At 39.2% G+C, this 23,104-nt stretch overlaps 1 protein-coding gene across 4 annotated transcripts in view; it reads right to left on the bottom strand.

Annotated features, from left to right (window-relative positions):
- The window catches only part of SRGAP1 (SLIT-ROBO Rho GTPase activating protein 1), a 147,648-nt gene that overhangs the window by 40,041 nt on the left and 84,503 nt on the right, over positions 1-23,104 (bottom strand). For all 4 annotated transcript variants that reach the window (XM_026092362.2, XM_026092363.2, XM_064508501.1 and 1 more), the window contains exons 5-10: positions 13,042-13,224; positions 12,539-12,667; positions 5,594-5,815; positions 4,653-4,754; positions 1,595-1,792; positions 1,391-1,475 (exon numbers count right to left, since the gene is read on the bottom strand). In XM_026092362.2, the coding sequence (XP_025948147.1) occupies positions 1,391-1,475; positions 1,595-1,792; positions 4,653-4,754; positions 5,594-5,815; positions 12,539-12,667; positions 13,042-13,224 (919 nt within the window). The remainder of the gene's footprint in view (positions 1-1,390; positions 1,476-1,594; positions 1,793-4,652; positions 4,755-5,593; positions 5,816-12,538; positions 12,668-13,041; positions 13,225-23,104) is intronic.

The following is a 23,104-nucleotide window of genomic DNA, read 5'->3' as shown; positions in this document are numbered from 1 at the left end:
GCATGTTGTTTTGCAGGAATAAACTGCTCACCACACACATTTAAAACAAAATCCTATTACATGAAAATGTCCACCAGAACGGAGATAATAGTTAGTTGTCTAAAAGCAGTTATCTTCTAGGGTTCAGCCCTTCAAGAAAACACTATTTATTTCTCACCCCCAACTTCAGTCACTCTCTGGACTAGGGCTTTGGTCACAGCCACAGAAATGTTAATGGCTCTTTAGGCACCTCCACAGCTGGATTTGTGGAACCATGCTTTTGTATTAAAAGTAAGAAGAGATTTGATTAACAACAGATTTTTGGCAGTAAAAAGAAAATAAATCGGCACATCCTATTGCTCTTCAGAGAACAAGTTTGCTTTCTTGAGTCTGAACTTTGAATTATAGTCTTTAACCTTCAGGAGGGGATTTTTACTCTGCTGTGTAATTTACTTCCTCTCAAGTCTATAACACGCTGTGTGGCTAGTCCTCAAGGCAAGAAGTATGATTCTACTTTTCCCGTGGGTCCATGAGGAAGTGCCTGTTGGGAAGGCTGGTAAGAGACAGGCTGGAGCTGTACATAGGGGCTGATTCATTACTGTCCTAATTCAGCTTTAGTTCATTTGATCATGGACATCTGCTGAGTCAGTTTATATTTTAAAATGCATTATTAAAAATTGTGGAGAGCATCCAGGACAATGGATATGGTTATCGTAACTTACAAAAAACCCAGATAATTTCATATGAAATAGTGGTAATTAACAGGTATAGAATTATCCATTAAGTTTTTACTTATTCTAGTTCACACTGAGCAAATACTTGGCAGAATCCCACCCACCACTAAGTAAGTCAATGAGCGTCTCCCTACTGACATTAGGGAGGTTAGGATTTACCTATTACTTTTCATAAATGCTCCACTGATGAGTTAGGCTGCAAGAAGGACATTCAAATCCACATATCAGAAAAGTTGCACTAGCAGATCCATTATAAGCGATTGGTCCTGGATAATTTTCTATGTTAAAAAAAGATTATTTTCCCCCACCTCTAAAAAAAGACCCGAAGACAACAGAAATTGTTGGGAAGAACAATGCTTTTGGGACAGCTCTGAAATCAACCTACACAGACTGTGTCAGCTCTCATTTCAGAATTGAGATTTTCCATTCAACAGCTCCATTTCCAAATAAAGTCACTTGTCTAAATGTTTGCACAGTGGAAATGAGTATCTGTAGAGGAAATAAAACCAACAGTCTTACCACTGCACCAAAACTATGACTGGTAAAAAAATCAGGCCTGTGCTTACTGGACAATTAAGCTTTGTGTTTTGTAATTTTCTCCTGCATACCTTGGAAATATTTCAGTGTGCTCGCTGTATGACTGCAAATCACTTTTCAGTTTACTGTGGGATATTTACCTTCTCCGAGCGTCCTCTGCAGCAAGTCATGCTTTGCTTGAAGCTTTGTGATGAGATTACTGCCTTCCAGATATTCTCTGAATTTCTGTAGAGATGAAGACCAATCTATTATTATGTATGTAACCTAAATTCCAGGAACTTCTGCATAACATTCACTTCAGGTGTTTGGTCTGTGTCACATGAATGAGGAAGCAACCAACATACCATGAAATAGAATTGCTCAGTTTCCTGCTGGTTAGCTCTTCTTTTTGCAATGCTGGGCTTACTCAGGTATGTCTCTGAGACTGTTGACTTCACAGACTCGGTCGAGCGACTGTGCTGGAAACATTCTGACACATCATAGTCTTCAATGGTGACCATGTCTTGTATTGTTTGCAAGGTAGCCTCTGTTGTTTTTTTAACCTGGTGTTAAAAAGCACAGTTTACCAAATGGGAAGATAAATAAATACTGGAACAGCTTAGAACGGAAGCTCACTACTCAAATGAATCCTCTGGCATGCTCTCCTAAAACCAACTGTGATGTGCTAATGTAAAAAATGAGGTGCATTAGAACAGACATATATATATAGTTATATATATACATATATAACCAAAGAATGACATCAGTAGATGTCATATTATGTCATGTATGTCAAGATGTCATGTAGTAGATATCAGTAGATATTATGTTTAGTTCTCTGCTTTACTGTGGTACAACCCACAAACATGGATGTACTCTTGTATTGTCTGTATAGCAGTCTCAGGCATTTGTTTCTCGAAATTAGAATCAAAGAGAAATGTGACATGATCTGATTATGGTCCCTGACTTGGGACAACGGGCAATAGAGAGACACTGCTCTGAATGGTCAAATCACCAGATGACTGTGTGGCTGAACAGAACTACATCTGAGGATGTGGCTGGCAGAGCAGCATGTTCTTCCACAGGAAAAATCCATGACAGGGTGCTGCGGAGGGCTGGGGTGCAGTGTGTGGTGGTGTTTAGACAGCAGAAGTGCAGCTGGAGGAGAGGGTTGGAGAAAGCGCAATTTACACCCCTTCCTATGAGTTATGGAGCGTGGTCACTTGCAGTGGAAACCAGGGCATGGAGACAGTGAAACAGGGAATGCAGCCTCTCCACAGTGCAGTAAAAGTAACTGGCAAGATCCACAAGGATGTGATTTACCTCCAAGCTCTGCTGGAAGAGTCTCTAGTAGAGAGACTCGCAGAATTGTACATGCTTCTCCTACACACACCTCCAGCATAGGAAAGGATCCTTCTCATGCCTGCCAGCATGATTTCTCCCCCATGCCCTTGCATTTATCTGGCAAAAACTCTTTCTCCTTCCTTTTGTCTTTGTCACCTTCCATCTCCTTGAGCTATTTCCTGAATTTAGGTAGTTTTTTAGACTACTGTACATGTCTCATGGACATTAGTGTCTTGAGCTGGGCATTCATGACATAAAACAGAACGAGAAAAATTCTAATCCCTGAAACTTATCAAAAAACCACAATAAAAATTTAAATAACCTGATATTTTAACATAGGAACAGATTCTCATTCTCCAAAGTGCAACTTCTACCCACCATACGGCCTCTCTTTGCTGCCAGAGTAGATGACAGAGAATAGCATTGTTTTTTTGTTCTTTATAAAGAAAAAAAGCACTTTATTTTACTAGGTGAGCTATCCCCATGACAGGCATTCACTATTACTGTTTATAAATAGCTCTAGCTGAGAGCATAACAGATTTTGACTCAGCTACCACAAAAGACGGTCCAAAACACTTTGCCTTTCAAAAGCAGCAATTTGGGGATGGAGTAGAGGGTAGGCACAGAAGACAATAACCCTGTGCTCAGTGGCTTTTTGCCACAAAACCTTAAAAAATATGCTTGAACAAGTATTCACTGTAATTTCTGCCAAATACAGAATTCAGTATGGTGACCATACGGGCAGGTAAAGGATAGAGCTTCCAAACATCTATATGCAGATGAGGATCTACCTTCCCTTAAAAGGAGACTAAGGAAATTCAGTGCTTTGGATAAGTGAAGTACTCGTACACATAGCTGCATCTGTGGACAGTCAGCTAAGTCAGGATTCTTGTTAGAGTTTGATGTACATCATGCGAGAATCATCTGAACAACAAGTAAGACTTCCAGAAACGTAGACCTTGGTGACATTTTATGTCACTTGCCAAATGCTGCTTCTTTTAGCATCTCAGAAACTGCCTCCACATTCAACACATTTGATCATTTTGTAGCAGGCAGGAGGAGCAGTAGTTTCATCCTGCTACATGTACATGTATCTAATTCATGTTTAATCTTCTAAGAAAGAGATGAGTACAGAAAAAAGGTAGTTGCAGAATCTATGGCTTTCCATATTTATTAGGTCCACAAAGGTGGCTGCAACAGGAGGTTCTACACGGACAGTGACCTTCACAGTTAAGTTCTAAACAAGCATAAATGGATTGCAATGAATATAATTTGCAGATGGACATATGAACGTAGGAAAAATCATCCTGTTTCAACTCTTCTCTGTTCAATGGTTTCCTAAAACTGGACTGAGCAGCTGTCAGGAAAATACAGTAATTTCAACAGTCCCAAAGAGAACTAACACTTGACTGTATGCAACCAAACATTATTTGGTTTTAAAAAGAACACACTATCTAGAACACAAGAGTTTCCTTTAGAATCCAACTTATTATGTGATACATGTGGGTTAAATGAATACAAGTGTTAGCTAAAAAACATGCAGCATTCTCCTCTGAGCTGAAAGATACTTACACAACCGGTTTATTTTCACAGAATTGAATTGATAAATAAAAGTTTGAACAAACAGAATAAAATAATCTTGCAGACAGCAGTATAAAAGCATGCAAATATACATATGTTTTAATAAGTTGAAACTGAATTATCTCAAACCTTTCCTGAAAGAACAAGAGCTATGTGAAACCAACATATGTTGGTGTTTTGTTCTGGTCTGTTACTATACATGACTTGGGCAAACATAGCTACACTTACTGCATGCCAAATCCTGCACTAATTTACATTCCCTGAAATGTCTCCAACTAGCAGGAAAGGAAAGGTGGTATAAAGAGCTTTTTCTTTCATGCTTCCAACTTGGCATATTTTCCAGTATTTGATTTTTAAAATTAAAATAGCTCATACAGATTGAAGCCATTTTACTTTATTCATGTATACATTCATTTATATGTGTCTGACAAGGCAGAAAACACTGCACCTCCCTGAAAATGGTGTCCAGTGCATAGCTGAAGCAGACAGAGATCTTACCTCCTCATTTTCGATTTTGAGCGTGGCCAATCGTGACTGCAGCTGCTGGTACCTAAGCATAAGCTCTGCTTGCACAGGTTGCTGGGCAGTGACCTGACAAACCTAACAGAGAATCAAAAAGAGCTGTAAGATGCAACGAAAGAAAAAATCCAGTCTTGGGTTGCTCTTCTTAAAACTAGGTGAATTCCTACCAAAGCTGTTAAAGCATAACAAAGCAGACAGTGAAATCTGCCTATCTAAATTTAAAGTATTATGTGTCACAAGGTAGGGAACTACATACCACATCCTATGACTACAGAGTGCAGCCTTGTTGTATGGCTGCTTTGTGTTGCTTCTCTAACACACAGAAATGAAAACCCTGGAGTTACCTTTGATAAAGGTGTACACAGGTGATTCTGTGTTCTGCTCTGCTACTGGCCTTTGGCATAGGAGAACAGGGCACATGTGGGGAACCTTGTACTCTTGACATCTCCAGATGGTAACATGGGGGAGGAAGAAGGGGAGAAGGCTGCATTTCAGTGGGCACAATTTGGAGCAGCTCTGCAGCTGATCTCGAATCACTCCCGCAAGCTCGGTTGTGGGTGAGGCAGGTAGTGAAGATATAAAGTCACTACTTCAAAGTCAACTGAGCACAGGTTGGCCGGCAAATCTGCAGCAATGTCCTTATGGGGCAATACAGAATAGAGTAAAACATAACTTTTTTTATTTGAGAACTCTCAAGCAGCTCAGAATAGAGTGCTGCTGCCAGTTTTGCAAAAGCTTGTTTCTGATCCACTTGCTTTTGCGTAGCAATGAGAGCTTTTACCAAACTCTTTGTAAATGGGGATAAAATCTATATCCTGCCGAAAATAAATCAAAATTCAGGCCAAGGAAAGCTTCCTTGTATATAGAAACAGAAACAGTCACCGCGGGGTTTCCTGTATTTGTCACTAACTACAGACCTCATCACCCATATGAGACTGGAACTCAAATTTCATTGGTGGACAAAAAGCAGTGGGGTACATTTCCATGAATCTCTGCTTGTCACTTCGTGGCTCCAAGCTGTCCACTGCATTTTCAATGATGTCTAGGCCCTCATGCCTGGAGGTTTCAAGGTTATACTCTGCAGAAAGATATGTTCTTAGGGCTCTGTTCAGACTCGCGTGGTATCCAAGATCACAACACTAATAACACAAAAAAAGAAGAAGAAAATGAATTAAAAAGCAGCAACTCCATACTATTACCCCAAACCACAAGTTATCATTATAATTTTATGTACACAATTTTTTTATCTTCAAAATATTTTACAAAATACTTTGTAAATAAAAATACAATATTGGGATCAAGATATAAGTATTTAATATCCTCATTCTATTGACAGAAAAAGGGAAGCAAAGATCCAGGGACAGGGTTGGAAGATAGATCAGGTGTACAAGTATGGAAATAGGTGTGCATTTGTTCATCAGATACAGACGTGCAGTAACTACATTTACACAAGAAGGTCTGGGGCTCCACAGAGAAGTGAGCTTTTCAGTATTACTGTCATAGGTAAGCCTCAGATCATATACTTAGACCGCTACCATCTAAGTCAATGGTAGCACCAAACTGAAAACAAAGGCATTCCTGTCTACGCCTAAACAAAAACAAAAACAAAGACCACAACTATCTCCCATATTAGTGACTGTATAAAATGCTTTTTGATTTAATGAGAATGGTTTAACATCCTTCCCCTGATAGTACAACATATTTACTGTAAACACCTTATATCCCATGCTCTGACAGCCAGCAATGCCCATCATGTTACTAAATGCAGAAAATCATAATTTATATATTTTTTTCTAGGGGTGAGATTAACACTGGAATGTATGTGAAATATAATTGAAATCTAATAGGTAAAATATAAAGTTGAGCTTGTTCTTGAATTTTAAACATCCTTGGTTTGCATTATTCATGATCTGTTAATATTTTAGAGGAACAGCTGAATATATTTTCAAAATGTCACAGCAGTAGTGTATCCAGTGATTGTTTTCTTAATTTCTCCCCACATTATGCAGTGAACAATATCCTCAGGGTCTACTCAGTGAGCTTCTAGATAGTGGCAGGAGGATTGCAAACCTCTCTGCCACCCCAACACTGGCACGCTGGTTTGCTAACAGTTGCACACAAAGCAATTTCTTTTTAAACAGTGCTTTTAGGCTTGAGTCAGCCCAGGGTCACAATGACCAAACATTTATGGGGAGAAGAGTTTGCAAGGGACCGAAATATCCAAAACACCCCACTTCACAGGCTGTCTGCAGGAAATCACTGCAGTCTTAGGAGAGATTTGCCCTTGTCAGAGCAGGACGATGCCTGGCCAGGGCAGTCAGGGAAAGCACTGCTCCAGGGTAGCCCTCAGCCCCCCTCCGTTCTTTCTAGGTGCCCACCTGCAGTTTAAAATCACTCTTCCTACAGAACTCATAAGCAACATGATGCAGGAGGGCAAAGAAGCAATTTGAATTCAGCCCACTGTATACTAGGTTTAGACGCACACCTTCCTCACAACTATTACAATCCCTTACGACTCACACAAGCACATTCCTTTCCCCTTCCTCTTACCTATTAAAGGGGAAAAAGAGAGGCAGAGAGAAGGAGAGAGTTTTCTACTGAATCTGAACCGGTGTGTATGAGAGAAACAAACCACGCACACCTTGCCTTACATTTAATACACTAATCACTAGCGATCAAACTGCCCTTTGGAATCTGACGACAATATTGTTGTTGTCACTGTTTTATTCACAATATTGACAACGAAACTATTTTGATCAGCAGCAGCTTTCAGCCTTGTAGAGTACAGCAGGTCATTACTGCTGATGGGAACGGCCACCCAAAGAACAGGTCTTGAACCATTTAAAGTCTACCAGAGAAGAAAATGAAAAAAAAAGATATTTTATCAAACACACACAGCTTAACCTCTCTTTTTTTGCATTTATACAATGGAAATTTGTGTTACATTTACCAAAACAATCACTCAACCTTTATACTTAAGCACATCCATATTTCAAAGATCTCCAGCCTAAAAAATATAATTGTTTGCACATGTTTCTAAAAGGAAAAATCTCTTGGTGTTTTTCTCTTGTTTCATGTCAAATCAGATCTCACATTTAATTCACTATCTTGGATGAAAAAGACAGACGAAAAGTGATGATAAGAAATGGAATCAGGACAGCTGTTTTATTTCATGTGCATTAGCTTCGGAAAGACCTCACAGAAGATTAAACTGAGAAACAGAGGGCAACACTTGGTTTGGAGTGGCAACTATTCACGTGTTAAAAACTACAGGCATCTAGAGCCTGAATTTTGCATCAGGGAGCTAACAGAAGCCGACTGATTTCAGTTATAGATACATAGGTTCTGATGCAGCTTTTTTGCAAGCTGGAATATAAGGTTGCAGCCTTTATGTCATGACACTATCAAGAACTTCATTGTTTAACCCTTAATCTACTCAGTGGCTATCACCTGCTCATGAATGAAAGCCATGGTCATCATTTGTAGGTGATGACAGCTGTGCAGGATAACAAACACTGCCTCTCAGCCAAGCACAAGGATTCTTCAAGGAAAGCAGAACATCTTGCCAGACTAAGGCATTCCTTAGCAATTCTAATGCCAGCAAAGAAAACAGGAACTCAACAAATGCCTTGTCCACAATGGCTCTTTGAATGGAATTTAAAATGCCTGAATTTGGATTTTTGCCTCAAAAATATAGGTAAAAATAAAATCTGTATGAATAATCTTGTATTTTAAAAGCAAAAGATAAAAACTCCTAATCATATCATAACTCTTGCTTCTGCAAGAGTATAATTCTCTTTCTCCAAAATTTGCAGACATAAATATTCTTAACCTGGGAATGGCTCTGTTACAATACCAACTCATGGCTATTCAGCGAGGAGAAGGGCTCTGCTTTAATCTGTGATGGATAGGGAGGAGATGGATAGAGAATGGAGACAGCACTTAGGGCATTTGTCTGTTTTATGACTAAAAATGTAAGGTACGGCCACTAAACTGCTGTCCCCCCAACATGCTGTCTGACTAGGCATGGAACACAAGAAAAAATTCTCCAGCATATCAAGTTCACAAAAAATTACACTTGCATGCACACAGACACAGACACACACATGCATGCATGCATGCACAATTATCAGGGGAACTTTGTAGATCCAGAAGATTTGTAAAGCGCAAATGAGAAACCACACTTTTAGCCAAAATAAATATGAATCTCTGAGGTTCACTCATCAGCACATTTTGGCTACAGTTTGGATGCCTAATGAGATGTGCTGTCAATCTATGGGCTGGGGAGATGAGATGTCAGGTGGTGCAATAAGACATGCAAGATGAAAAATGAGAGAATGAAGTCATAGCCTATGAGTTTTATTGCATTTCAAGCTTCATAAAGACTTTTGGTTGGGAAAGGATAGAGGGAGACGAGTGATGCATTTGGGATATGTGTGAAAAATTAATTTTGTAATTTGCATTTTATTCTTATTTGGAATTAAATCTGAAGCAGTCTCAAGAGCATTTACTGTCTTTATTGCACCCCAGAGTACATTTAGGCTTGAACAAAAAACTGCAGTGCTTAGCACAGAGCTGCAATGAAACAACCAAGCTGCTCTTTACTTCATTTCATGAATAATAATAAAATTCTAATGCCAATGGAAAGAGAAGTTCATAAAAAAGTACTAACCTCTAATAAGTCACTTTCTAATCATCCCTGTTACATTGACATTAACATTTATATCAAAGGGACCTGGCTGTATATATTATATTTACGAGAACTTACGTAATAAAGATTGTGAGCTGAATACACTCTAGCCTGGTTTTAAACTTGGTTCTATGAATGATTAACAAAGCACCATTATAGAATAAATTAAGTTCATAATAGCTAGATGTTCTCTAACTTCTTACCATCCAAAGCATTATTACAGACTGCAATTAGAGGGTCAGAAATTCCACCCTAAGAAAGAACAACACCTAGATATTGTATTTATTCCAGCAGCGGAACTACAGGCAAATTTGTTTAGATCACAACTTCTCACCATTTACCTTCAGATCATGAATACATGGCAAGTCTGAAAAAGGTCCCTACCTTCCTCTTATGCCCATCTAGTAATCTCAACTACATGGAAACCTTCAAGTAACTGAGTTATAATATGTGCCATATGGTCAGATGTTGGTAATAACAGACAGATTAGCAGGGGTGTGTACTCCACCACTCCTCAGAAATCCACAATTTTCAAACAAATTTCTACATACTATATGAAGCTTATTTAATTTAGCTAAAAAGCATTCTTTGCTACTTTTCACTTGATACAAATAGAGAAAAAACTAATTCTGCCCTTCACTTGAACTAGATCCTACTATATATTCAACAGAGAATAAATATGCCATTTAACAGAAAATTCAAATACTTCTGCTACAATATGCAGAGGACAGAAATAGACTGTACATATCAAATCATGTTTATCCCACTACTTCTTGGCAAAGGTTGGTCCAAACCCTCAGCTCACTCAATGCATTAAAACATCCAGCTAAGTCTCCAGTAATAATTTTTTATCTTGCTTTTATCACAAGGGCTTAAGATTATGAACTGTTGTTCATCATCTTTTTAAGTCAAAAGCACTGAGCTCTGTTAATGAAACAAATGAATCGAACAGTTCAGATCAAGTTCAGCTTAGGAACTGCAATTCAGGATTTTCCATAGTAGCCTGACAAATCCAGTTGCAGTGGAATCTAAATGAAAAAACTATAAACATCTGTTTCTTGAAGAAAGGTCCCATGACCCTCTCCAATATAGTTACAAACACAGACAAATACATTGTACAGTTTACTGCGCTCTTCCACATATTTTTCACATTTTCACTAGACATACTTATCAATAACATAGGAAACCATTCAGTTGCATGTATAGGCAACCACCAGCACGAGGTGATCTAAATCCTTTCCATGTTAACTGGAATTCAAAGTAGAAGCAAAGAGAGAGAGATCAGGAAAGCAGAGAAAGGAAGGCAGCTGGGGACAAAGTAGAGAAGGTAAAGAATGAAATCATCACCACCACTCTGAAAACTCAAGATCGTACCATTCCATTAATAGATTTACAGAATGAGATGTCTGGCTTGTTGCAACATATGGTCAGTGGGAAGCATGTCTCACATTCCAATGATATAACCCCAAAATCTTGCCAAGACTAGCATTTACAAAAACTGTTTCCTTTGTCAAGTAGTAAACACTCTGTCTAGATACCAATGCTTTCACGGAATATTCTGATTAAATACAACTGCCTGAAAGACGCTTCATTTAAACAATCCCACAATTGGATTAAGTTGGCTCTGAAGCAAATTCTGGTTGCACATGTTTACAGCCAACTCGTACAAAAATGTGATGCAAGGGGTTTCTAGATCTTCCATTTAAATTCCTCAGAGAAGAGTCATTTCTAAAGCCATTTTGCCAAAAGAATTTGTTATTGCCTACGTTAATCCACTGCTTGGAGAAAGCACTCCAAGTAGTTATCCTTTTCCTGCATTACTAAATTTTGTAGAACATATATTTCCATTAAAAGCTAGCAGCTAGAAAGTTCTAGTCTTCATGGCTGTGCAAATATCTTTTCAAGCACTAACTCCACTGAGTGTTGTCTTTGTATATACATGTATGGAGAGCTTCACTTTGGCTTCTCCTCACAGTTCTTTGCGAGGCTCCAGGTCCTTGGCTCCTCCTGCCAGCTCTCCCTGCTATGGCAAGCTCTGTGGACATCCCCAGCCTGAGACAGTTTTGAACAAAAAGAAACACATACTGGAGACATTCATTGGGAAATGTGAGTCCCAAAACAGGAGACAGGAGAGAAGACAGAATCAACATCTTTCCAGTGAGACCTCTGAAGGGGTGGTGGTGCTGGGAACAGAGGGAAAGAGCATCTCTCCTTCCTTCCTTTCAGCAACTAGGAAGTACTGATGAAGTTTACATTTGTCAAACATGCCTTATCTAAAGGCTACAAAACCATCAGCCCAGCATTTACTATTGTAAATGTAAACTGTTGCAGTAGAAAGCCTATGCAAATATCTAGTGTTCCATACAGGCTGCAGGAGTGTACCCACTGACTTATTTAACATTACATCACTACTGAATGAATATTATTGAACCTGTGTTTATTATCTCCAGATTTTGTGTATCAAATGTGGTCAGCTTAAAAAGAGAGCATGGGACATGGCAGACTGTGGGAGGTTCTTTCCACACCGTGTAAAAACATCAATAATAAGAGATTCTGCAGACCAAATACTGGTGTAAGCCAACAACACCGTATCACCTCATTCTCTTAGGACATTCTCACAGTAATAACTTATTGAAAATCAGTAACAGGTTCTGTTGACACTATAGAATACTGGATTGATTCTGTCTATTTTGCAAACTGTATGCAACAGGAATAAAAAGCAGCATATATTTGATTGAATGACTAAATGAATGAAACTAAATGATTTTAAAGATACACAGGAAATGCCTTATTTTGAGCTAAATACCATGATTATATGCTCATTTAAGAAGTTTATCTTGTAAAAACCATTTTTCACTGCAGAAATCCTTTTACAGTATACAATGGATATACACACCTTTTTGTGTTATTCCTGTCATATTTTCTCTTGCTGCTTGGGGAAGAAACATAATGTTCTAACTTTAAATAGGCTCGGCATCTTATTGACACCTTGTTTTGTGAAAAATAAAGCTGAAAGGAAAACTTCCTGATTATATTATAGAATAGTATAGATAATGAGCATACTGTAGGCAACTAATATCACTAATATATGCCCTTCGAAAATGAAAAGCAAAATAAAAATATGTATTATTCCTGAACAGAACAAACATAAAAACAAATGCGTGATACTTACGTCAATTAAATCTGAAAGGTCATGAATATAATACTTGAAAACAGAAGCATTGGTTGCTTCAAGGGTGAGCAGGTATTCATTACGGGCTTTAATAGATTTCAGCTTGTTTTCAGAATATTTTGCTTGACGCTAGGAAAGAGATGCATATTAATGAATTTGAACTACTTCATTTTTGATACATAGCAAAAACAGTAACAATTCAAGCACATATTCCTATTAACAAGAAAGAACCTTAACTGCCAGCCTGTTAAATATATAACATATATAATACAAAGAGGTAACTTAGTACTTTATTTCAAATCATATAATAAAACTTCTGTTGGGAAGCAAGTATTTCCCTTCCTGAACTACCATTAAATCAAGTTATCTGTAACCCATGACAGTTTATTATGAATTTTTTTATTTTATTTCCCAGCTGGACTCCTCTATCTAACATCATGCTAAAGAATTTCAGAAATGTATTGAATTTACTTCAAATGAAGCAAAATAAAAAGACCATTTACTTTTTCCTTCATTTTTTCAATCTTCTTTACAGAGCTCCGTCTCTGGTGTCTTTCTTCTAGTCGAATATGAAAGACAGGGTCTCCTGACCTCCCAATCTGTTTTTCTTCTTGCTTCTCTGCCTCCTTCAGCTTGCTTTCTGCACTGATGCTCTCTGCATGATACATGTGGTAAGTTTTCATGACCTGCAGAAGACAGTCAAAAAAGAGTTAAGGGAAAATGAAAGTACAAGGGTACCTACAGAAAAAGCACAGGGGCTTTGAGTAAAACACTCTCTTACAAACATGGACCTTGGATAAGTTTCTTTGCCAACACAGACTGAGGATTTCTGGTTGCATTTTTCTTTTCTGGTTTATTTAATTGTATTCCAATAGGTAACTGCAAGCCTACAGACCTCATTTATATGTCTGACTTTGTATGACTGCCTTTAGGTGATGCCAGAATTGGCTAGTCTGTTTACAGAAATGAGCATTTACATGTGTAAAACTCTGAACGTTCAGAGTGCGTCACCAACCATTATGAATAAAGAGAAAGATGATGGAGAACTAGTAATAATGTAAGCATATGAGAGTCTCTCATTCTGCCTCATTTCTTCGCAGAAGGTCCTTGTATTGCAGAAACATTTTGGTGGGTGATTTAGCAGCAAGCTAGCAATTGTTTCAGTTGAAAGCAAGAAATATCTTTGGGGATTTTTTTTCATTGATCCAATAGGAAAGAACAAATCCTTGTCATTAAATTTCAGGATTCTTGTCTTTGTATGAAAACTTGAAATATAAGCAGTAACATTAAATCTAGACAGTGGCTTATCTTTCTGACTTCTTCAGTATTAAGTTTTAACAGCTCGGCTGAATGCTTGAAAACAACAGCACCCAGTTAGCATGGAGGGAAGGGGAAGGAAGCAGAGACAACAGGAAGCTTTAGTCTGGGAACACATCCCCAGTCAGCTGGACGGCTGTCAAAGGCCTGGGAAGAAGTGGCTTTCCACTGTTCAGCCAGCGGATTGGGCACAGCGGAGAACTAGCCAGCTCTGCAGACCAGAGCAGGAGGAGAAATGGTCTGATAAATAAATTGCGAAGACACTTCCCCCTTCCCACACAGCCCCAAGTTAATACCATTATCTCCCCCTGCACATGCTGCCTCTGCAGCCAGAAGAGCTCGGGCTGCCAGGCTGCAGCTACATGCTTGTGCAGACCACAGAGAGAGAGAGGCTGGATCAGGCCTGTCCTCCCATTCTTTGCAGAGCACGGCAAGCCTCAGCCCTAGCCTTCAGCATGCGGGGAAGCAGCCACAAACCGCCCCATCTCTGCTGGGAGGCCGCTGCTGGGCGGCCGCAATGTGGCATGCCCACTGGCAGCACAGAAACTCTCTTCCCGCCTTGCCCAGCATTAGTTTTTTTTCATTTCTTTTTTAGATCCAAGCAAGGAACAAAACAGGGAGGACTCCTCAAGTGGCTGCCTGGCCTCCTCTCCTCTTCACATGGTGCCAGATGCTCTTCCCAGCAGGGGCTCTTTGCAGGCCTGGGCCATGCAAACCATGTGCATCTCCTCTAAGGGCTGTGGCCAGGAAGGAAGCCTATGGGCCGCCCTCTTGAAGCGGAGCCGTGGGCCATCGGCTCTGGAGACAGACCAGTTTGGGGAGCTGCCCTGAAATACCCCCTAGGGAGCATCCACAGACTCGCACCCCTGAAGGGACACTACAGCTGGATGGAATAAATTAGCCTTCATGGTGATAGCTGAGACATGGCCTAGCAGGGACCCACACAAACCAGCTACGTGCCATGGTGGATGATGGCTGACCAGATGCATATGCAAAGCGCTGTGCTTTGAAAGGAAGCTCTTAGAGAGCTGCAATTTTGCATAACATATCTGTGTATGTTGCTATGTAACACGGATGCTCTTGATATTAAAAATAGAACAGGCAGCTCTTCACTGACTTCCCAAGGCAAGCTAAAAAAGTTGGAGTGCCACACCAGGAAGAGTGGCCTTAGTTTTGTTTTTGCAAACATGTTTATAGCTCTCTGCCAAAATATTAGCCTGCATGGATCAGGGACTAGCGTTGCTGTTGTTGTGATTATTTTACAGCACAGCATTCCGAGGCCCAACCAAAATGAGGACCTTACTGTTCTAGCACTGCTTACACCCACAGGAAACAGCCAGTGCCCCAACCAGCCTCACAGTCTCAATGGATGAGGCAAAAATGTGAAGATGAAACAAGCTGGGCTGCGAACAGAATGTGGGTCTGCAGACTTGAGATCTATACTGTTCTCGGTTTAACCAAATTGCATGCTCAGCTTCCTACATCCTGCACTATTATCAACATCATTTTTAAAGTTGTGCTCAGGGAATCCAACTTATATAGCCATGTGGAAAGGATTACTTAGAAGAAACACACTTTTTAAAGAAATGATTTACAAAATAAACCTGAAAAGGCACAAAAAGTGATATGGCTCTATTAAAGATGATGGGAAAAGGAAATTAAAACCAAGCGTTGTGCCCTTCTCTTTCGGCCTTCTTACTGAATTCCTGTAAGTGCTTTTCTACAGAAGTCTGCAGCGGTTTTGCTCACCCCTCCTTTTCTCTTTTTTTTTAATTTTTGTCCAAATTCAGCTCCAGAGCAAGAACTGAGACTTTTTAGCTGGTGGGACAAGACTAACCCGTCTGTCTTCCCAGCTAGGAACTTACACACACTATTTTTCCGCCTGCAGAGAGTTTTTCTGCCTACAGGCAGTATCTTGGAGTTTTCTCACACATCTCAAAGCATCTAACAGAAGTGCTGAAGCAAGGATTTGCTCTATGTGACAAAGGCAGTAACCACAGAAGTTTTTGAAGCATTTTTTTCTGAGTGCTATGGAGCCCAGTGGCCTAGGCATAAATGTCTTTCTGCAGCGGCTGTGACATTTCAGCCTGCCTTGCTGTTGAGTAAAGGAGCATGAGTGCATCACTACCAGCTCTCTCACCACTATCAACCTCACATCACCAAGGAGTGCTTCTTCCTCTCTCTGCCTGCTTATAGTACACACTACCAAATTCAGTGTCTGAGTACCCAGTGACTCCCACAAACTCCAGTTTCATGACAGAATGACATAGTAAGGTTCCCTGTGAAGAACTGAGAAGTCCACTTGAAATTCATGTTCCCACAATAAACTCCACACAAGTTCTTGCTACAAATGAGTCTTAAAGATGACAAAAATTGAAAAAGAAGCCCTTCCTCTGGATGTATACTCAGGGCTAGACAACAGGAGATCTTGTTCTGCCTGAGCCACACTGGTTTAGAAATTAATACAGACGATGTACGGAGCAGTCATCAGTCTATGCATTTGACTCTTGTCCAGTTTGTTATGTTGATAGGACTTCTTATCTCATATGCTAGTGACATTATTATTTTGCAAGCCTTTGGGGAAAGTTCACACCTCCGCTCCTTTCCATGGTTTGTCAATGTTTTTTAAGAGCTGATATAGCAGCAGCTAAACTTCACTTGACAAAGCAGTAGACAGACACATACGGAAAATAGATGGCAACAATTGAGGGAGTTAGCTTCCAAGTATTTCAGTGCATGTTTTATCAATAAATTAGCCTAGAATTTGCATTCTAAGTTGCATATATGACTCTTTTCCTTAATGTTGTGCCATCTTTTGTCCCAGGGGTTCTTAAAAGACTGTTAAATACTGCAAAAGACAGTGACAGGCCTTGCCTAATTCTTGTAAATAGACTTGTATGAATCGTTCCGAGATTCACAGATCTCAGGTCTCCGAATATGTAATAGATCCACAGAACTATTATTCAAACTACAAATAATCAGATGAAATGAGCAATACCCCTTCTCAAATTTCTGCCAAACTGTTGAATTGATAGACTATCCTGTGAGAGTATCCATCACTGAGCTGACTTTAATTAGTCCCCAAAGTGGTTATTGATCAACCATCAAGTATTCACTGAAAAAAGAGACCAAGGCCGTAATTTTGCAGATGGCGAACTGTCAACATGACAGATCTGCTGCACTTCTCTGTAGCGAACAGGCATTGTTAAATGCATACTAGCTCCTTCCTAAAATTAAACAATGAGTTTATCTCCTACTAATTTAGCAAGTTTATTACTGCAGCTGCAATGATGTAAAACATAGATTTCTGACAGACAACTAAATGAGGCTACAAGCAGTTGAAACAGATTATGCTACCCAAATTATATACCCTCCCACTTGCAGGTGACGGACTGCGCATTTAGGACTGTGTATACAAACTGCTCCCATTGTGTGTGGAAGACTCAGCATCATTCATAAGAGCTCAACAAGTAGGCTAAGGACAGAATACAGCACACACACACCACAGGGATGGGCACACTAGAGACAGCCCTTAGATAATTATTTTATTTAAATCCACAATAGTTACCTGTGCAAATCCATCGACCAGACAGCAATTAGTGCTGCCCTTTTGTGGAGGAAAAGAGAGGCAGCATTCCTGTAACAAGGCTCTGGTTTTCATTTTCAGAGCTAAAATACAAACTTCTGTTTGTGAACTTCTTAACTCAAAGCACCAAAATTGAATACTACAAAGTTAAAATATATTAGAATTGTCATGTGCTGGCCACAGGACCAAGCTTTATTTTTACATTGAATAATTAATAGATTTTTCACAGTGTTTCTTAGGAAACAGGCATTTAATGGAACAGTAGTTTACCTCTGCTGCAATTATTGTATTTAAATTTTTGCAGAATTGTCTCAGAATTTTAAGTAGTGAGTTCTTACCAGAAAGTGCAGTTGCATGGGGTTCAATAAATCAGGCTAGTTGGTGCTTTTCCCAAGAAATAAGTAAAATCTTATGCCAATTTCACTACCTCACTGGCTTCTAGCAGTTAAGTAGGCTCAGCATCATATATTTTCATAAGTCTCTTCACATCCAAACCAGCCTCTGATGTGGTTCCAGGAATTGTCACTGATACATTATTACCAATACAGAATTACTGATCTCACCATCTCTCTGATCTCTGGTGTGCTGCAGTAAATTAGGCTAAACTTTTCTATAGAGTATCCAGATACTGTGTTACTTCAGCAAAGAAAGAAGAAAATTTGGCAGCAACTACTTCGAAAAATTAAACAGCCAAGATTTTTAATGAATAAGATAAGGCAATGGAAAATGCAAGTGGCACAGCTGCCCTAGTCTTATTTAATATTAAATTGTTTGCTTTGGACTGTTCCTATTTTTTCATTTTTCAGCAAGCCTTAGATTTATATTGCTTGTGAAAAGTGTGATACCAATGCTCCGTAGTTTGGAAAGCCAAATGGGAGATGTGAAAACGTATTTTTATGATGCTTGAAAAAATCCTGCTCCTTGACATATGCAATGTTTTTTTTCCATTGTCAACTTCTGCAAAATGGAGCAAAAGAAAAAAAAAGATGTTCCAAATCCTTAACAGGTTAACAGGTCTGTCACTTACACCATTCTTCAGTTGCCTTAGATTGGCTTTGATAGTGGAAATCAAATTGCAGGTGTCTGCAGTCCTGCATGATAGGTGAAATGGTGGAGTCTTCTGGAGAAGCAACCAGCAGTTATTGCTTTAGGCAATTTGAAGGCTCAGGGATTATTATAAGGCTGCCTTGTACTCATAGGATGTTGTTAAGCTCCTCTCCCCTAAAGTAGGGGCTAGACACTTTGGACGAGATGCATACAGGCAGGTAGGCACTTTTCAGGTGTCTAAGTGCCACTAAATATTGCAGCTGATTCACATTAGTGTTTTTACCTACTGAACCTTTCACAGTCCTTTCTCAGTCCTGGGCATACCAGCGGGCTAGAGGTCTGAAGCTCTCCCAGGTTAGACAGCTGAAGAAGTCTACTCAGAGCAGACTGCGTTTGTGATCAGCTGGTTCTTGTTCCACTGTTAGCTCTAGAAGTGGCAAGTCTATTTTCTTCATTGTGAAGTAAAAATTAAAGCTTAAGACCACCTCATGATGAGTCTGGGAATAAGAGGGAATTTGCAAGGCTGAGCAAAGAAGGAGAGCAAGGGAGACAGAACTAGCTCTCAGTCAGCAACCCTCTAACACATCATCCTATCAAAAGCATCTTCATTCAGTGGCTCCAGTTGGATGTGTAAAAAAAAATCCAGTTAGGTAAGTATAAGCGTATACTTCATATATTAGAGCAGTTGTACCAGTTCAGACACACCATCACCCTGGTCCAACAGCCTGTCCTCAAAAGCAGCTATGTAGTGGTGGGCACTCTTAGGGTTGCTCTGCTCGGGGCTAATTTCACCCCCCTCCCAGTTCCATGTTTTTAATCTTTACACTCTCACCTCCCCTGCTTTGCACTTTTCATTTATTGTCCCCCATAATCCTTTGGTTATTCTCTGTTTTCTTTAGCTCCTCTCCTGAAGGAGGAATGGGCATTAGTCAGTTCTCCCTAAAAGGAAAGACCAGGAGGAGTAGATGTAGGACACCTAAGGAAATTCCTAATGGATCTCTCTTCCAAGTACTCGCCAGTTTTCCCTTCAATTCCTGCAAGCTTTGTGTGTCCAGAAAGTTCAGATGAAGTTGACTGTCACATTCTAGTAAGGGTATCTTAGGAGGACAATCTATTCAGACATCCTCCCCTCTGCCCCCTCACCCTCAATCTTTTCATCTTAAATAGAGTTGGAAAAAACTGATGAACAACTGACTTTTTAGCAGAAATTGCAGAATTACTGATGCTGAAATGTTTCACTGAAGAGGTCATCTCAAGTCCCTTGCAGAAAAAATGTTTTGTATTAAAATACTCTCTGATTTTTCTGCCTAAAGGGCCTTTTTTTAAAATACCCATCTATTTGATTCTTCTAAATTAGAAACACTTCAAAATGTTCCATTTTGATATTTATCTCATCTAACAGGCAATGAGATTCCTAAGTCTCTCAACTCACATAAAACACCCATCCAAACCTTTAGCCATTTTTGGTTTGACCAGTATATATATATATTTTTTTTTTTTTGCCAGGAAATAACCTCCCCTCTGCAACCCCACACAAATAGTCAGGCTTCCCTTCCCCCTATCCTCGCTCACTCAAAATGTATGCCTAGCTCTAGTTCCAACAGTTTATATCCTTATGTAAAACATGGGACTAATTACTAGTCTACATTCACTGAAAGTAATGGGGAGAGGAGTAAGAGATGAATGCAGCAGCTGGGATGCTGCAAACCTGAAAATACTGATTGGCTGGCACAGCCAGGGAGAAGCCATGCATAATTAAAGGTACTTGCCACTTATAATTTACTGAACTTGCAAAGATACAGACTGAAGCTTAGCTATTTGATTATTTTTAGCATGATGTTTTGAATCATAATGTAAGAATCAGTACATAAAATACTGAGAACTGAAAATATAGAGTCTTAAAATCTTAAGTAGGAATTTCACTAATTATCTGACTAACATGTAGAAAACATAAGAATATTTAACACAATGTGTGAAAAACCCTCCTCTACGGAAAAAGGATGGAAAATGAAAAATGCAAGTTTCCCTTACAAAATTCTGAACAGATCATTCCAGCAAAATAAGCCTTCTTCACTCACAGTTTCATAGAACATCTTCTGGAGCTTTGGTTCATCTGCTTCTGTTTCTATTTTTACATCAATCCTGTATATGATGCATAATTTTAATTAGGATGGCACAAGCCAAAGTCAACACAAGCTAAGGTACTTCCCAGGGAATAAATGAAAACCTATGGTACAAATCTCCTATTTTCATGATAATTTCTAGTAATGAAACAGGAAAAGGAAGGAATTACATGAAGTATAAGTAAGTAGAAAGGTCTCTAGGTAGACCACATTTTTAAAGAACAGTAGGAATTTAAGGTCAAACACTCAGGAGTATTTTTTTGGATATCTGATTGCAGTTCTGAGCTTTTCCACACTGAATAAGCAGCCAGATCACTTTGTGCTCACTCTCTCTCAAAAGACAGAAGTTCAAACTTTCATAAGCTTAAAAATATCCTTGAGCAGAAAGAGTTGTTTTAATTGCAAACCTTTGTAATGCATTTTCAGTGGAAGATGGCAAGTCTCTTGGATTCTTTAGTGTTTTCTCTTGTTTTTCTTTTCCTGGAACAGTTTCTTCTTTGCAAAATCCATGGCACTGTCTATTGACCTGAAGAATTTCATCTAAAAACCTTTAAAATTAATGAATACACCTCCCTATAAACAGGCTAAAAGGGATTTTCTAAGGCAGAAGTTCAAAACTAATTTTCAGTGATGAGTTTCAAAATCATCATTTGTTTCTGGCACCTTATATGATACAGAAGATAAGGACACATGATGCAGCATTATCAACAGAACAAACTCAGCAGAAGTCAGTAGGCAAGTAATACCCCAAGTCTTGTCAGAAAATACATTATGGCAAGACCTTGCACATAAGCATAAGTAAGGACACTGGAGCTAACAACATGATGTTTGGTTGAGTCACTGTGAAGCTGCATTATTACTGTGTGTGCCAGTGTACATATGTCTAAGGGACCCACTTCTTACCTGAGAAGTTGAAGGAGTAGCACATAAAACATGCAATTTCTTTACAGTGACTCCAGAAAGGCAGTTTCTCATTATTTTTGCTTGTCATGATTTCAGTTCTCTTATTCTCTTCAATCCATGTGTAAACACAATTATTTGTTTGTTTGAATTCTGGAAGGTCACCTTAATTTTACAGGCCTTTCTTGTAAGATGAGCAATGATGTCACAAGGAGTAAACTGATTATTAAACTCTTCTTCATCCACATGCTTAGTTCATCAAAAATGCTGATAGCTTTCCCCTCACTCAGAGACTTCAAATGTATCTAAACTCCAGTGAGGTTCCACATTTTAACAGTTACACTACATGATAGTATCATTCCTTTAAAAAACACAGAATGGAGTAATAAGGAGAGACTTCTCAAAATGAGTATATCATTCACCGACCTGAAATTCAGTAACTTTCTTTTGAACACAAGGACTTACCATACAATAGTAAGACTAAAATTAGTTTTACTACTTTTATTTTTTTCCATAACTCACAGGGCAAACAGAAAGATGATTTCTCCTTTTTGTAAATGATTAAAATTGAGAAACATATCTCCTGGAGTTTAAACATATAGACACTAGTTTTAGCAAAGCCACTGTGGTCTTATTCTGTAAACATTAAATGTTACACAGAATTAAAAGGCTGGGCACATGAGTTACCCATCTGTCTAGATATCTTTCTATCTCTATGTAGACAAGCATTTATACTACAGAGATATGGTGATGATCATTCTAAAGATGCAACCAATGGAAGAGACGATTATTTGCACCATTCCATCACTTTATTAAGTGTGGCACACATCTAGCTAAATGTGGGTGTCTACAGCTGACCAAGTCCTTTGCAATCAGTGAAGAGCTGGACAGCAGAGTTTATGGCGTAGTTAGTTTCATCTGAAGCAGATGCTTACATCCGGTCAGATGAAGAGTTCTGATCTGCACTTCTCAGATCTCCAGGGGTTATAACTGGAACTCAAATGGCAAGCAAAGATATTTATACCTACACTGCAGATGCCTAAAAATTAGATGAAATCATACATCAGTCACTAAGCGCAAATTGTGTACTCTGTACTTCATAAATTTCAAAAACCTTCCCATTTTACAAAAATCCCAGATGTTTAAATGCTAAGATAGGAGTTAGCATTCACTGGAAGCCATAACATGGAAGTTAATATCTCAGTAAACTTCTGGAACCATCAGTGGGAAGAGAACACTAACGTGAAGAAAAAAGGTGAAAATACTAAAGCCCCATCCTGCAAATTTTCATTGGTGATTCAGCAAAGTATTTCAGCACATGCTTTAACATTTTCCTATCCTGGGAGCACAGAAACTAATCTTGTGCCTTGCCAGGCACTGGAGTTATGTAACTATTTAATTGGAACAATACTGTATCTTCAGGGCTTACTCAACACTGAAGCCCTGTTTGTGCAATAGCTCCTACAGGCTCAGACCCCCCGCAGCCATGTGAATTGTCTGAGGCTGTCTCTGCTTTGCAGAAGCTGATCCCAGCTGATATCCCTGATATTTAACTGACTGCCAGCCTGAGCCAACAAGGTTTTGCAGTTCCAC

This window comes from Dromaius novaehollandiae, chromosome 1, assembly GCF_036370855.1.
Source record: "Dromaius novaehollandiae isolate bDroNov1 chromosome 1, bDroNov1.hap1, whole genome shotgun sequence".
Lineage (NCBI taxonomy): Eukaryota > Metazoa > Chordata > Aves > Casuariiformes > Dromaiidae > Dromaius > Dromaius novaehollandiae.
The sequence above is the reverse complement of the archived record's forward strand: the minus strand, read 5'-3'. Positions and strand labels throughout refer to the sequence as shown.